Source organism: Carassius auratus, chromosome 34, assembly GCF_003368295.1.
Source record: "Carassius auratus strain Wakin chromosome 34, ASM336829v1, whole genome shotgun sequence".
Classification (NCBI taxonomy): Eukaryota; Metazoa; Chordata; class Actinopteri; order Cypriniformes; family Cyprinidae; genus Carassius; species Carassius auratus.
Window position 1 is genome coordinate 9908938 of NC_039276.1, and position 16387 is coordinate 9925324.

Consider the following 16387-nt stretch of genomic DNA (forward strand, 5'->3'; position numbering starts at 1 on the left):
GAAATCATGTAAGATGAATCATCTTACATCTGCTCTTGCTTCCTAACTGACGTTCAACCCATGACGAGTCATTACCATTAGTTCTCCGTCTCATGCTGCTGTTTTTCTGCTCCAGTACTTTGGAATGTTATATTGCTCCACACCCCTCAGGGCAATTTATTGTGTTACATATTAATGTACCTTTTTGTTTCTAATCATTAGCTGTCCTCCAATGTATAATGCAGCTGCATACCTGATTTTACCCATAGCTAATATGTTATTTTCAGGAAAGAAAAGTTAAAAATGGTAATAGCCAGAAGGGTGGGGTAAGAGGTTGTCACAGGTCTAGCAACAGAAAAGGGCTCAGGCTGAGACATTATGACACAAGAAGAGACAGACTTAATGGAAAAGTACCATGCTGTCTTTGTACTTTTTAATTGCTCCCTGTAACCTAAGAATTTTCTGAGAAATCCCAAATAAAATATAGTATAATATAACTTGGAACAACAATAAATGTTTTAGCATCTAACCAGAATCGAAATATTAAAAAATATAGTTTACAAATAAATGATGGTTAAGTACAAATGAGAGTATTAGAAGCAATCATTTTACTGCATAAGATTTATGGTTCAGAATAGTACAGTACCAGAATGTATAAAGCAATATGGCTCTAATTGGAACTTTTATTTTTTTAATATATTTGACAGTCTGAGGAGAAGACTGTAGAATACCAAGTTAACACAAGCAGGATATAACAGCTCCATTAATATCAGTGTTTCATTAAATCAGGTACTCAGGCAAACATACATGCAAATGACACGGCTTAAAAATTAACTGTGATTTATAACAACCTCTAACTTTAAGGAATAGTTATGAAGTAATGTATCTCAGAAATAATGTGTCTCAATGCAGCTTTTTGGTTACAATATACTGAGATTTTTTTAGTAATACAACATAAATTTTGGCCCTCTATCATAAAACGGAAAATTACTTGCAGAGAAGCATTGTTTTGTTAATTTTATGAGTTGTAATATGGCCCTGTTTTACTGGGTGGATGAATTTGATGGTTGGAGGTGGATGTGCATGCTTACGTGTGATCGCAGTAACTGTATATTTAACAGGAACTGTTATTTTATACCCAACACCCCTCAGGTCACTTCATTGTGTTACATATTAAAATGTCCTTTTGATGATTCTAATTAGTAAGAGTGCTTTCTAACATCATAAGTGTTCTTATGATGTTAGAACGTTTTATTTTGCATGCATTTTCTACACAGGTTCACTTAACAACCCCTTATGTGAAAACCAAATAAACAAGCTCTTGAAAATGTTTCTTTTTTTAAAGAAAGAAAAGTGAGGATACGTGATGCACTGATGCAGTGAATAGCACATCTCACATACTTGTATTCATCAGCCTTTGTTTTTTTTTTTGTTTTTTTTTTACATTTCATGTTCCAGTGGAAAGTCAGATATTTCCATCAAGTTCTCTCTCTCTCTCTCTCTCTCTCTCTCTCTCTCTCTCTCTCTCTTACTCCATTTCTCATACATTTTCCTCTTTGTCCTTGAGTATGTCTTAAAGAACAACGTCTTTCTATGCCGGAAAGTGAGAAAATATAGTGTGTATCTGAGACAGGCTTTATTCTGTATCCGAAAAGATTACCCGTCTGTCCAAACTTATTCATTCATTCATTTAACTAGTTACTTTTATGAGTATGTATTCATTGTCATTCAAATGGGATTCACAATCATTCATAGAGTATCGCCTGGTTCAAATCTGGAACTAAAATGAACCAAGAGAGAAATTATGACATTACGTAAAGAGGCAGTTTGAGAGGTTGTACATTCAGTGTTGCCAGTAATGTGGACACTTAAAAAAATCCACAGCATTCCAAAGCAGTACTTGAAACAAACCACAATCCTCTGTGTTTGTGAGGTATGCGTAATTGCTTTAAATGTCAGTGCTAACAATACAGACTAATGCAGTAAACACTTAGAATGTGTCAAATTTAGGACGTTCAGATTACATTGCTTTGTGAAATGCAGAAACCGTGGAGAATTGGTTTGTACTGCAATGGAACCCTATTCAATAAAGATAGGATATGAATTACTATAAATGAGTCTGACATAGGACACGCATGCCATCTGGTGGTTTTATTTAGCAACTTCAATTGAGACAAATATTGGAACAGAGAACAAGGCAAAAGTTCTCTCTCCAGTGTTTTCTTTCTGTGAATTGGCTAAATCTTAAAGCCTCCACCTGTACAAGAGACAGCTGATCCTAATTTAGGACATCAGCATTGCTTTGAAGTCAACATACTTCAAAGATTCAGTTATAATATGTGATTTTGATTTAAACGTAACAAGTGGGAGGACTAGAGACAAAAGAACATTTATAATTTGATTAATTATTCATGTTTAATTAATTCATTATCTATTTATTCATTTATCTATTTAATTGATTTATTAGTTTGAAGTAATGTATTTATTTATGTAAAAATAAAAAATACAAAATACAAAAAAAAAATATATAGTATAATGCAAGTTTAATGGTGCTCTTAAAAAAAATCACACACACACACACACACACACACACACACACACACACACACACACACACACACACACACACACACACACACACACACACACACACACACACACACACACACACAGGCATCTAGTTACAGTACAATGCACTACTTTGCACAATGACGTTGTCATTAACAGTAAGCTGTTTTCCATCTCGCAAACATGAACATACAGGAAAGAGTGCATTTCTCTTTTTTACACCTGTCTTGCGTTGCAGTGAAGTCTTCATATCACTCTTTTCCCTTCTCAGCATCAAATGTCATTAGCTGAGGCCTAATCACTCTTCTTTAGTGCTCTTGTTCCTTTGCTGTCCAACTGGGGTATTTTTAGCTCTGAAACAACTGGGCTCCTAAAAAAGGGTTAGAGGAACACTGCTATGTAAGGTATCCTGCCTGCTCTCTCCCCCATCCTATTACCAGCACAATCCACCAGCCACTCTTTGTCTCTAGTCAGGAAAGAAGGCAGAGAGCCAAGAGTTTGCCTGAAGAAAGCTGAATTTTTTTAGAAGAAGGGTACGCAAGCCCTCAGAAAGAGCGGTGGAAGAAGGCCTGGACTGTTTCCACTGTCATATTTTCTGTTATCAACTCCTGACCCATTTTCTTATTTCTCACTCTACTAGACCAGAGCTCTCTTAAACCTACTGGAGCTGCATGAAGAGCCACCGTTTCTTTTTGGAAAGGACTTAAGTTACTAGTATAGACCATGCAGACCACCTGGATCCTGCTGCTTGCCTCTCTGGGTCTCTCTACCATGGCCGGCACTGAGAAAGGCCTAGAATTCCCCCATTATGATGGCAAAGATCGTGTCCTGGACATAAATGAGAAGAACTACCGCAAAGCCCTGAAGAAATACGACATGCTGTGCCTGTTCTACCATGCTCCACCACCAACAGCAAAAGAGCTGCAGAAACAGTTACAAATGACTGAATTAGTGCTGGAGGTAAGACAGAACAAGACAAGAATGAATGGAGAGTGTAAGATGTAAAACTGAAAGGATTTCAGAGAGTGTTAATTGGGGCTTTTATATGATTACTGTACTATGTTTTTAAATAATAAAAAATATTCAGTTTTTAGTATGACATTTTGGAGTTAATGGGTTGCAGGTGTGAAATGTAATAATAAATATAAATGTAACAGAATATAGGTTGAAATATTTTTTTTGCATGTCCTATGTAATAGCAGCTTAGATGCCCAAAGGCTGCAGCTCACTCAATCTTCATATCCCATCTATAATTATCTGGATTAAAAGAGTGGATATCATGGATCACCATGTTAATCAGGCACTTCATGTTCAGTACATCTGATAGCCTGAAGAGCCTTCTGAATGTGTGCAGAAGAGAAATGACTTTTAAAATTCAGCCATTTAAACTACTCGCATCACGATGAAAACAGAACACTGAGGGTATTTATGGAACAAGAACACTTCTAAAATGATTACATAAGTGTGCCCTCCTTAAGTCTAAATTCATGGCTCGCAGGTTCACTATCTAGACAACAAGGCCAGTGTGACTCAGTGGTACGCAGTGTACTTCGAATATTAACTGAAACATGCATACATTTATGTATATACATAGGTTATATAGACTTTAATTTAGTTTATTTTATTGCACACACACACACAAAGAAACAAAAAAATAAATATATTAATTACTGTTAGAGGACTAATCATGATTTGTTTTTCCACAGTTAGCTGCTCAAGTATTAGAGGAAAAGGATATTGGCTTTGGAATCGTTGACTCCCAAAAAGATGCTAAGGTTGCCAAGAAACTAGGTGAGGCTAATACTTTGGGTGGGATCATTGAAATGTTAATGTACAAAATTAACAGTAAAAATAAACTAAATTACCTAATTTGAAAAATGTTTAACAATTATTTTGGCTATGAATGTCTAACAATTATATTGTTATTAATGTATTTATGGAATTTACAGGCCCCATGAAGTATTAAGATAACATGTCAAACATTTTAAACACTTTTCAGCCATCACTCTTCATCACATTTTAGTCCAGGATAAGCATTGAAGTGAAGTGACATACAGCCAAGTATGGTGACCCATTCTCAGAATTCATGCTCTGCATTTAACCCATCCAAAGTGCACACACACACACAGCAGTGAACACACAAACCGTGAACACACACCCAGAGCAGTGGGCAGCCATTTATGCTGCAGCGCCCAGGGTGCAGTTCGGGGTTCGATGCTTTGCTCAAGAGCACCTAAGTCATGGTATTGCCAGCCCGAGATTCAAACCCACAACCCTAGGAGTCAAACTCTCTAACAACTAGGCCACGACTTACCCTAATTGGCTTAAAACATCTCATCTAAAATCCTCACTAAATATCGCAGTAAAACAAATTTTAGAACAAAATCAATGACGTTTTTGGAGATTTACACGAATGGATGCTGATTTCATTGTACAGTGTACGTTTTACTGCAATGATGGATGTCCATATGTTTTATTGGAAGGTTTGCATGAGGAAGGCAGCATCTATGTCTTTAAGGAGGACCGTGTGATTGAATTTGATGGCCTGCTCGCTGCAGACACTCTTGTGGAATTCCTTCTGGATGTAAAGAATATGTTTTTATCATAAATCTAAACATCTAATTGTCGTAGTGCTTTCATATGTAATTTGAACATTCTGCCACCCTCTCACCTTCGTCCTTTAGCTGATGGAAGATCCGGTTGAGATAATTGACAATGCTCATGAATTGCGAGCGTTTGACCGTATGGAAGAAGACATCAAACTCATTGGTTTCTTCAAAAGTCGTGACTCTGAACGTAAGTATGTGTGTGCAGACTATGAGGGACAATTATATCCTTCAGCTGTGGTTATCTGATATCTGCACCTTCCAAACACATACCTACATAGTATGCAATAAATTAATACCATGCAATAAATGTTAACACATTCATTTTTAAACGTCTCTACATTCCAGTTATGTTTTTTAAATGCACAATGAAATCTTATAAGCTCTCTTGAGCATTGTAGAGGTTCCAGTTACGAGCAAAAGGGAATTTACAGTTTTTGATGCAGTTGCCTTTTAGTAAACAAACAACCAATGTTTGTTTTGAATGTTTTACGTTTCCTCAGATTATCTTGCATTCCAGGAGGCAGCTGAACAGTTTCAGCCTTTTATCAAATTTTTTGCCACCTTTGAGAAATCTGTGAGTATTGCATTTTTTTTAATATATATTTTATGTGTACGTTCAGATGATCTTTAGGCTATCATTGTGCCAGTCTTGTCTTTTGGGGACTGGATAATTCTCTGAAAACCACTGATGGTAGACATGTTGCTTTAACTGTTGCATTTCAGGTTGCAAAAGAGCTGACTCTGAAGATGAATGAGGTGGATTTCTATGAGCCCTTCATGGAGGAACCAGTCACCATTCCAGACAAACCAAACTCAGAAGAAGAGCTGGTGGCCTTCATAACCGAACACAGACGGTAATCAATAAAAGCAAATCTAATGATATTCTAAAGGATGGATAGAAAGATGCGTGATACAGATTTCATATACATACTGATGATATCTGTTGACTTCCACAGACCAACTCTAAGAAAGCTCAGGGCAGAAGACATGTTTGAGACCTGGGTGAGAAATATTTGAAAAACTTTCTTCTGAATGGTCCATCGCATTATCTAGTGGTTGGATACTTCCTAATAATATCCATGGCAATGCACTATATCAGTCTGTTCATGTCATAAGTTGAACAGTGAAAGTAAGCTTCATAACAAAATAAAATCCCGTTGTGAGCAGAGGAATACCTGTGGATATCATAAAGCATTGATACATTGAAATTAATGTTCTCTTTTGCAGGAGGATGATTTGAATGGAATTCACATTGTAGCCTTTGCAGAAGAGGAGGACCCTGGTATGTACTATTTCAGGGCACCTCTTCATTCTTTATAAAGACAATGATATTCATTTAGTGTGAGCATCATCAAAACTTGACCTTTAATATGGGTTTCAGATGGTTTTGAATTCTTGGAGATTTTGAAGGAGGTGGCCAGAGACAACACACACAATCCAGACTTGAGTATTGTGTGGATCGACCCAGACAACTTCCCACTGGTGACTAAAACAAGTTTGGATAGTTGCATGATGATATATATATATATATTGTGTCATTATTGATGTGATGTGAAATGGATGACAAAAATGGAAAGAAAAATTATTTCTTTCTTTTGAACCACCCTTAATATGCACATTTACTTTCTTAGCTCATTCCTTACTGGGAGAAGACCTTCAAGGTTGACCTCTTCAGACCACAGATTGGTGTAGTTAATGTTACAGATGTAAGTGCATTACTTTCATTTTTAATCAAATCAGCTGAATTCATTATGAAAGCCCTCTTTCTTACTGACATGTCCTCTATGACAGGCGGACAGTGTCTGGTTGAAGATCCCTGATAATGATGAGTTGCCATCAGCCGAAGAGCTGGAAAACTGGATAGAAGATGTGCTCTCTGGAGCAGTGAATACAGAGGATGATGATGATGATGATGATAGTGATGATGATGATGACGACGATGATGATGACGATGATCATGATGATGACGACAATGAAGAGGAAGACGACCATGGTGGTGATGACGATGACGATGACGACGACGACGATGATGATGATGATGATGAATGATTCATAAACTGTGAAATTCAAACAAATTTGTCTTTTACAGCAAAATCATTTTGTACATTTTGTACATCAGTGGATAAACTGCAGTGTTCTTATATCACATTGAAACGATACACGTCAACATTTCTCTTATTTATATGGATGAAAATCATTTATTTGAATCCCCTCTAAACTGGAAACTGATAAAGGGATTCAAATTAAACACTGTGGTGTCATTTTTTCACAGCATTATATATTACTCGCCTGTACATTTTTTAATGTAATCAATCACACAAGACAATAAAACTGGGGAAGGAAATCATGTTCCTATTTAACCATGCAAGGTCTTATGAGCTTTCATATCTAGAAGATTTGACACAGAACAGACAGTGATCTGGGTGGTTAGAGTCCTTGATGCTTTTAGCAGCTCTGCCTCATCTGAGATAGATGTCATGCAGAGAGGGGAGAGCAGTGCTGAGCTCAGCTAAGCGTGCCACTCTCTGCAGGGCTTTGCAGTCCTGGAAAGAGCGGTTCCCATGCCACACTTAGTTACGCAGAGTAAGTATGCTTTCTGTGCTACTAACAGTTATAAAATAAAAGACTTTTAGGGGATGTTTTGTTGAAAATAATGCACTGTATGCAATCTCCTAGCCTAGAATGCTACAGTATAGCATTCTATATGAAGCACAGACTTTATTAGAGTCACAGAAATGCAAATGTTTTGTTGAAAAATGCATAATACATAATCTTCCAGCATAGGATGAAATCACTAAGTACATCAACAATACTTTTAGACAGAGATTATGTGATTTAATGGAAAATTATATGAGTTGCAGACTGTCAGGCGAACAGTGTTTGGTTGATGATGATGATGATGATGATGATGATAACGACCTCATACAAATCTGCTGAAAGAGCTTTTTTATGTCTTTTACCTTTCCTTTTATTATAATCACCTATCCAAACTGGAAATTGTTAAAAGGATTTAAATTAAGTATATCACCGTACTACACATTTACAATAATAAATCTTTACAACTAATTAGAAAAGTGTGGCTATATTTAATTATGTAAGGCCTTATGGGTTTTCATTTTATACAATTTGACAGGACATTTGACAGATTTGATTAGTCAAAACCGCTGCAAAATATATTTTGATCTAAATTCTGATTTTGAATTTAGCAATGATCAATGACCTTATTATAAAATTCAGTGAACAGTGCCTGTTTAGGAATTTGGTTCAAGTATTCTTTGATCAGTTATTAAAATAATTATTTTTTTAAATGCATTTAGATTGACACTTGAGAAGGTTGGGTTGACAGGTGTGTCAGTTTAGAGCGCGTTGTGAAAATATTTACTCTCGTACTCAAACTGTTTAAGTCAATATGGGTTTAAATTGCTTCTGTGTAAACAATGTTTCTATGTGAAGAGTATATGGATAAAGTCTGATGATCAGTAATCAAAATCTGTAAGTGTTTTAAAAATATATTCATTAGTAATAATAATGATGATTAAAAAAACAATTATTTGATGTTCAAATATTTAATGGAGTAGTGTTTAATTCAGTTTGTTGTCACAAATTAGTCTTGATTCTGCAGTGTCAATAAGCTCATGATAATAGAGGTGTATTTAAAAAAAAATGCAATATATATTACATGCAAGTACATGGTTCATCAAAGAATAATTTATTTTATTTGTTTTATTTATTAATTTTATTACGAAAACATGTATACACGCGCACACACACACACACACACACACACACACAGAGTGGGTATAGAAAAGAATCACCTCTCCTTTAAAAGAATCACATTTTGTAGCTTTGTATCCTGAAATGTAGATGCACACAGTTTTTGTTTTATCCAGCTTTATTTACTATAGTGAAAGATACAACACCAACATGTCATAAAAAATAAAAATAAAAATAAAAATACAAAAACGGAATAACTGAGTTGGAAAAAGGATCACCCCCTTCTTAAAATGACATGTAAACTCAATCAGATTAGATAAAATTAGATTAGACTTTATTGTCATTGCACATGCACATAAGGTACAATAGAGTGCGAATTACCCCACTATAATTGGGGGGTACTACTCCATTTAAAAAAAAAAAACAGTGAGTTTTTTGAAAATGCTTAGTTTTAGTTTAGTTTTTATTAGTTTAAGTGTTAGTTTTAATTACATGTTCTATACAGAATTCACACCCTATACAAATACCACAGCTGTACAATTTTCACACCCTATACTAAATTTACCCTAATAGCCTGACAAAAGGACATAACATTATTTAATATCTGAATCACAGCTTATATAGTGTTTTGACAACGACAACCACAACCAAGCAGTGCATTTTACCTCAAACTTGCGACTAGTTAACTTTCTTAAGAGGGCTCAGTCACTTCTCGGGTCGATATTAACACACACAAAAAAAACAGTACACTTTCTCTGTATTTATTCCTTATTTGTCTAGCTTGTACTTATTTGAACAATGTATAAAACTTGGTTTTACAAGCACATCCTGTGTCCGTTTGCTTGTTCAAGAAGAATCGCTTTATGTATCCCCCAATTGTATGTCGCTTTGGATAAAAGCGTCTGCAAAATGGCTAAATGAAGCCTAAATGTAAATAGTGCTGAATCTGTATGTGCAAGCTATACATATCCCATCGGACTAAAGGCTTAAAGCAGAAGGTGATTTAACAAAATAATAATGCAAGGGTGTGGTCCTTTTCCAGCTCAGTGATTCTGATTTTTTATTTATTATTATTATTATTATTTTGTCATGTTGGCATTCTCTTTCACTTGGATGTTATAAGTTGCACTGAGTAGATACAGTTGGATAAAACAAAAACTGTGTCCATATTCATTTCAGGATGCAAAGCAGCAAAATGTGATTCTTTTATAATCTTTTTATATAATTGGCATATAAACATATACCCACTCTATATGTTTGTACAGTTTAAACATGAAAGTACTATACAATCATTTAAGACATTTCTCTTTATATAGAAACCCATAGGCGTACAGTACCCCACTGTATCTTTCCCCCCTAAGAGTATACTAGAGACACCCTCTTGAAGCCTACAATGCCATTATAATACCCATATTCTTAAATCTAGCTACACAATGTTGTACGTAATTTGACTCCACAACACAAAATATTTTCCAATGCTTTTTTATTGATTAGAAGACCAATTTGCAGAGAATAACCATTTTTGCAAAGATAAGATAAGATAGAGCATGTTAATGTAGAACAATCAAGTAACTGTGGAGCAGGATGATTGTAGATCTCACAGGTCTTTAGCACAAATATAGCCCAGTGAAGTTGAACAGGATGCATCATTCCAACGGCTAGCTGTGGGGTGGAAACAGGAAATTAAATAAGTTATTCTGATCATTACAGTGTGGTAGAAACAAAATAAAACAGTATGTTCCACTTAAGGCATTTTTGACATATGAAAATATAGAAAATATAGAATTATAAGTAAAAAAGAAACAAAACACTTCATTCTTACAGCTCCAGTTGAGCTCCCCGCAATTCTCAGTACCCAGATTGTTAGGTTCTCCAGAGCCCCAGTTGGTAAAGTCAAATGGAGTTCCATCACTCCACAACCACTGTCCTTCCTAAAGAGCCAAGACAGTTATTATAAGAGTTCACCAATGTACTCAGACTCCACAAAAAAAGGTCATTTAGCTTGGCTCTGAAGAAGTCAAACCATCTTCATTAGAAACTTTTGAGATATCAGTCTAGACAAACAAACTGTAGGCCACACAGTTTCACTTACTTGTACTCCATCTTGACCACCAACCCAACAACGTGTGGCAGCAGTAGGCAACAGACTCAGCAGAAAATCGTTTTCTGCTTTACTGTGCACAGATGCGAGATTGGCATCCTGACTTTGGCAGTTTCTCTAAAGAGACACATTTTTATTGTCAATGCAAAATCTAATCTTCTAATCAGTGTGGTCTGATTGATTATTTACTCAGTATTAGTTTTCTGTCAAATTTATTTGCAGAAAATCAATTTTTTACTTTAAAAATAATAAAAATCATCTTAACTAACACTTTACCTCTGCTGTGACCCAGTTAACCGACTGAGAGAAGAACTTGTAGCATTGGACTCCAAAATTGGTCCATCCAAAGGGGCATTTTTCAACTATATCAACTGTATATCAATTAAATGTTATGAAATATTAGTCAGTGGAATATCCTATTTCCTGCTATTCATCTCCAAAAGGCAAAATATCAAAGGTTTGGCAGAACAAGCTTTTAAAATGGATTAACAAGGGTTTGTACAAATAAATGTTATGGTTACCTTCTGCATTCCCCATGGAGAACACGAAAAAAAGAACCAGAAGATTTCTCAGCATTGCCATGATAAACCTGAAAATGAATAAGCAGGAAAATTAAATTTCTGCATTCAAATACTGCATACTCTGGATTCTCAATCTAATTTAAAGACATAAATACTTTAAGAAGTAAAGTTTTTCAGTAGGTCTGTAAGCAAAAAGCTCACCGTAGTTTTCAGATCGTTGCCTTCAGAATCTCAGAAGATGATTGTGTGAAGTTCCAGAAAGAGCCCTGCTTTTATACTTTTACACCATGTCAAGTGTGTATAAGTCACAAGGATTGACACAGGATGTCATTGTTTGATCTGAGGACTTGACACATAAAATAACATTCAAATGAAGGAGAATGAGATAAGACAAGCCTATCGAACATACAACATAAGCCTAATTCAATATTTGACAATAATATTTGAAATGTGTGTTTGAAATATATTAATAGTTCAATATTAGTCTCCAAACTTGTGAGAAGATATGAAGGAGTAGGCGAGAAAAAAAAAACTTTTGTCAGGTAATATCACACTCATGAGAATCAAAGTGCATTATGGGCCATAAGTCCCAGGTCTAATGAAATATTGCAGAATATAATGCAGGTATGATGACTGGATCATCCACAAACCTATTTGCTCTGTACACAAACTAAAGAGGATCCAGCAAGGGTCCAGTGATGTCTTTTAGATAGGCCAAGAAATTACTTCATGACCACAGACGTGAGAGTGACAGGTTTGAAGCAGTAGAGAAGTTCCCACTACTCCCCTGATCTGTTAAAGGTTTGTTCGGTTGGTCAGCACAGGCTTTTAAACAGGCAGGTAAAACGTCATCTGGGATTGAAGCTTTCTTAGTCTTCTGTTTTCGGAAGACCTGCTTCACATCCTCTGCACAGACCTTAAGTGCATGGTTGAATGGTGGGAGATGGTGGGAGGGGGGTTGCAGGATCACGTGTACATGACAACGTTTTCAAAACGATTTGCGTTTACACATATCTGCGAAAACAGCAAAAATTGCTGTATTACGTATGCCAGGCCAGTAGCTGGCACTCTCACCTTGTTAGTAAACAGTACCTGTAGGGAAGTGTCAGTTATATGTTATATATGATGCATCTCCACTGTTGGTTGTAATATTTTTGAAGTAAATCCACACTTTGCAAACTCTTTCATCTACTTTAAGGAAAGCCAAATAAAGTGGACTTATTTCATCCAGAAACAAACAGTATCTCTCTGACATGACTGCTTCATCACTAACTGCGGTAACTGAGACCAAGCCTTCTTCTTCTGATAAAGAATATCTCTTTGGATTTGAGACTTTGCAACTTTACAGATTTTCATTATGCACCAAGAGATTGTAAAACTCCAAAGAGAATGGAAAATTGAAATCACATCATATGACTCCTTTAATATGTCATGTTATTGTTTGTTATGGTTGGTCCCACTTGAGACCTCCGACGAGCTGCCTGGATGTGAGGATGACAGAGGATCAAAGTGGCTTATTTCTTTAGTTAAATAAATATTGTCAAGCTGCAGTTGCATGTGGCATCTCCCTTTTTTTCTTATGGTTTCGTTGTAATCGTAATAATAGTTTTGCATTTATTAAGTATTAATATTAAGCATTAAGAACATAAGAGTTGAAAATGGCTTACTATTTGGCAGGTATTGCATGAAAATCACCTTTTTTATGCATTTACAACTGCTAATCAATAATTTATAATGCATTTGTAAATTAGTTATTAGTCATTTATGAACACCTTTATAAACCCTTTACAAAGGGAACTTGTAAAGTGTTACCAAGTTTGTTTTTGCTGTTTTTTTTTTAACTTGGCTAAAAAAAAAAATATATATATATTATTTCTGTTGCCACTTCATATGTTAATATGTTATATGTTAAAGAGATAGTTCACCCCTAAAAAGAAAGGTCATACAGCTTTAGAACAACACCAGGGTGTGTAAATAATGCCTGAATTAAAATTTTTGGCAGAATCACACCTTTATGTTTACATTAACAAACTATATAAAAAGTTTGCCTGGATTCGAGTCACAAGCCACAAAAATGTTAGCAAAGAAAATTTTATTTTGTCCAGGTTGGTATTCAATTTTCCTCTAAACTAATGCAAAATAAATAAATAAATAAATAAAAATAAAGGTGGTAGAGGATGGGAATGAGCAAAACAAATGATGACTCACATGAACAAGCTCTGCTTTGTGCTGTGGTCTGTTTGTACAATAAAAAGAAAAAGATCTGAGATAAGATATTCACAGGAAAACCGGAGAGACCAACAAAACTTTATTTATGCTAGCGGCGAGCCATGACAGTCAGTGATGATGGAGATAATATTATTTGTTAAAGTCACACACATATATTTACATTTACATTTATTCATTTAGCAGACGCTTTTATCCAAAGCGACTTACAAATGAGGACAGTGGAAGCAATCAAAAACAAAAAAAGAGTAATGATATATAAGTGCAATAACAAGTCTCAGTTAGGTTAACACAGTACACATAGCAGGGGCTTTTAAATAATAAATAAAAAGAAAACAGAATAAAAATAAAGAGAATAGAGCAAGCTAGTGTTAGAGGTCTTTACACACTTTGTGCTTCTTTGGGATGGCACATTCAGGCCACGTTCTCTTGCAGAACGCAAGCTTCTAGAGGGCACATAAATCTGAAGTAACAAATTTAGGTAAATTTTTTTGATAAAAAGAGGTGTGACGTGTATTCTTTTTGGCTCATTAAAAATTTATCTTAATGCTGTGTTCTGGATTAATTGTAAAGGTTTGATAGAACTGGCTGGAAGACCTGCCAAGAGGGCATTGCAATAGTCCAGCCTGGACAGAACAAGAGCTTGAACAAGGAAAGAAACGGCTTGATCTTCTTGATTTTGAATAAAGCAAATCTGCAGGATTAAACAGTTTTAGCAATGTGGTCTGAGAAAGTCACTGACACTGTCTTGGCTAGCGCTTGAACACACATAACAAGGGTCAACACTGTCAACGTATGCAATAGAGTACGAGACCAAACGCAGCACATCTCCACACAGTAAACAAACAAGAAATTTTATAAATGTTATTTTTATATACAGTATATACTGTGTATATATATATATATATATATATATATATATATATATATATATATATATATATATATATATATATATATATATATATATATATATATGTGTGTGTGTGTGTGTGTGTGTGTGTGTGTGTGTGTGTGTATTTAGCATTTTTTCTTGAAGTTTGTGTGCCTATAACTCAAAAAGTAGCTATTAAAGATATTTTAATATTCTTTTAGATACTGGCTCTTAAAGTACCCCTGCAGTCACTAATTTTTGTCACAAAAAAACATTTTTTCCCCATAAAAATAATGTATGCTTTTAAAATGGCTTGAATGTAACTCTACAATATTACCTCATTTAGTATACTAGGATCAATGAATATACCAGGTCCCCGCCTCCCCTCAATCACACCAGCTTGGACGTGCTCCACTTTGATTAAGTTAACTGAAGTAGTATGCACTACACAATGACATATAGAAAAATTGAACAGCTGTTCCTCATCAAAGTTAATAGCAATAGATCAGTTTCTAGTCATAGACAGTCGCCTAGAGTGCAACCAGCACGAGGGGGCGCCATTGAGCGCAAGTACTGGCACTACATTTTAGCAGGGTTTTGATTAAGAGTGGCACGGCCACCCTAAAATATAATTCCCACTCCCATCTCTGTATGTTCAGCTGAGTTACAGTTTTCAGGTTTATACTCACCACTTCCTATGCGCCTTTTGCACTTACTGTAACATTTTTGTTCATTCACTTGTTCATTATTTATATTTCTGATATCTCTCTAAATGCCAGGGGTTTGAGAGATTCTGTGAAGCTCTTTTTCTTTTTGGGAAGCAATACGATACTGATTTCTGTCACTTTCAAGAGTCTCACTCAACTGTATATGCTAACTTTTTGAAATCACATTAGGGAGGTGATGCATGGTTTTCTTATCGATCTGAACGTTCAGCAGGCATTTTAACACCAAAGAATAAGTTTGCTGGAGATGTTTTACATCACTATTGTGACCCTTTTGGGTATTTTGTTTATTTTTTGGTTCTTTGAATATGAGTACTAAGAGTATGACTATTAATGTGGCAAGCCTGCCAGTCCCAAAGCTCACTCCAGTGCCCACCCCTCAAAAGCATCTTCCAGAGTGCCCTCAAGTGCCCTCTCTTCCAGAGCTTGCTCCAGTGTTGGGTGTTCCCCATTTGTTTTGATTGTATCCCAGGTGTGTCTCATGTTCCCATTATCCTGTTGTGTTTAAATAGTGTTCCCAGTTTTAGCTATAGATTTTGTCCAACCAAACAAGTTGTGTCCAGGGTGAGAGGGGTCTTTGATGATGTTACCCGTCTGTTTCTTCACTCTGGAGTTGTACAAGTCCTGAACTGGGCAGTTGCACACCAATGATCCTTTCAGCTACCTTGTCAGTCCTTTGCAGTCTTCTTATACCTGATTTACTATCTGACCCAAACCAGATCATTGCAGAAGAGTGCAGTAAAGACTCCATAATAGCCAAGTAAAACGGTGTCATCTGTGCCTGTGTCAGGTTGAACTTTTTCAGCCAGCGAAGGAAGCACAACCTCTGCTGGACCTTTTTCACAATGGAGTCAATGTGAATGTCCCACTTCACAGAGATGGAAAGTAACGAATTACATTTACTCGCGTTACTGAAATTGAGTAGCTTTTTTGTGTACTTAAAGTAATTTTTAAAATCTGTAATTTTATTTTTACTTTTACTTAAGTTTATTTTGTTTGAAGTATTGTACTTCGCTACATTTTAAAACATTAATTACGGAGTAAAAAAGAAAAACAAAATCGCTCCCTGG

At 35.6% G+C, this 16387-nt stretch overlaps 2 protein-coding genes across 2 annotated transcripts; one reads left to right on the forward strand and one right to left on the reverse strand.

Moving 5' to 3' along the window:
* Positions 1 to 2957: 2957 nt before the first annotated feature.
* Positions 2958 to 7521, forward strand: LOC113053129 (calsequestrin-2-like). Its single transcript, XM_026217893.1, has 11 exons — positions 2958 to 3507; positions 4254 to 4338; positions 5031 to 5131; positions 5232 to 5343; positions 5657 to 5730; positions 5880 to 6010; positions 6113 to 6158; positions 6384 to 6438; positions 6538 to 6638; positions 6788 to 6862; positions 6948 to 7521. The coding sequence occupies exons 1-11, from the start codon at positions 3271 to 3273 to the stop codon at positions 7203 to 7205; spliced, it is 1275 nt and encodes a 424-aa protein (XP_026073678.1). The 5' UTR covers positions 2958 to 3270; the 3' UTR covers positions 7206 to 7521.
* A 2815-nt stretch (positions 7522 to 10336) lies between these two features.
* On the reverse strand, positions 10337 to 11785 carry LOC113053741 (galactose-specific lectin nattectin-like). Its single transcript, XM_026219010.1, has 6 exons — positions 11694 to 11785; positions 11493 to 11560; positions 11248 to 11342; positions 10963 to 11088; positions 10693 to 10801; positions 10337 to 10532 (listed from the first exon to the last, which is right to left on the reverse strand). Exons 2-6 carry the CDS (start codon positions 11551 to 11553, stop codon positions 10468 to 10470), a joined length of 456 nt encoding a protein of 151 aa, XP_026074795.1. The 5' UTR covers positions 11554 to 11560; positions 11694 to 11785; the 3' UTR covers positions 10337 to 10467.
* Between the last annotated feature and the right edge of the window lie 4602 nt (positions 11786 to 16387).

Bases quoted from the DNA above. Each gene is read 5' to 3' on its own strand.
- LOC113053129 (XM_026217893.1), top strand. From the start codon at position 3,271: ATGCAGACCACCTGGATCCTGCTGCTTGCCTCTCTGGGTCTCTCTACC. The intron at 6,011-6,112 runs GTAATCAATAAA...TGACTTCCACAG, and splicing joins TTCATAACCGAACACAGACG to ACCAACTCTAAGAAAGCTCA. The intron at 6,439-6,537 runs GTATGTACTATT...TATGGGTTTCAG, and splicing joins TGCAGAAGAGGAGGACCCTG to ATGGTTTTGAATTCTTGGAG.
- LOC113053741 (XM_026219010.1), bottom strand. From the start codon at position 11,553: ATGGCAATGCTGAGAAATCTTCTGGTTCTTTTTTTCGTGTTCTCCATG. The intron at 11,343-11,492 runs GTAACCATAACA...ATTGATATACAG, and splicing joins CTCCATGGGGAATGCAGAAG to TTGATATAGTTGAAAAATGC. The intron at 10,802-10,962 runs GTAAGTGAAACT...TTGGCTCTTTAG, and splicing joins GTGGTCAAGATGGAGTACAA to GAAGGACAGTGGTTGTGGAG.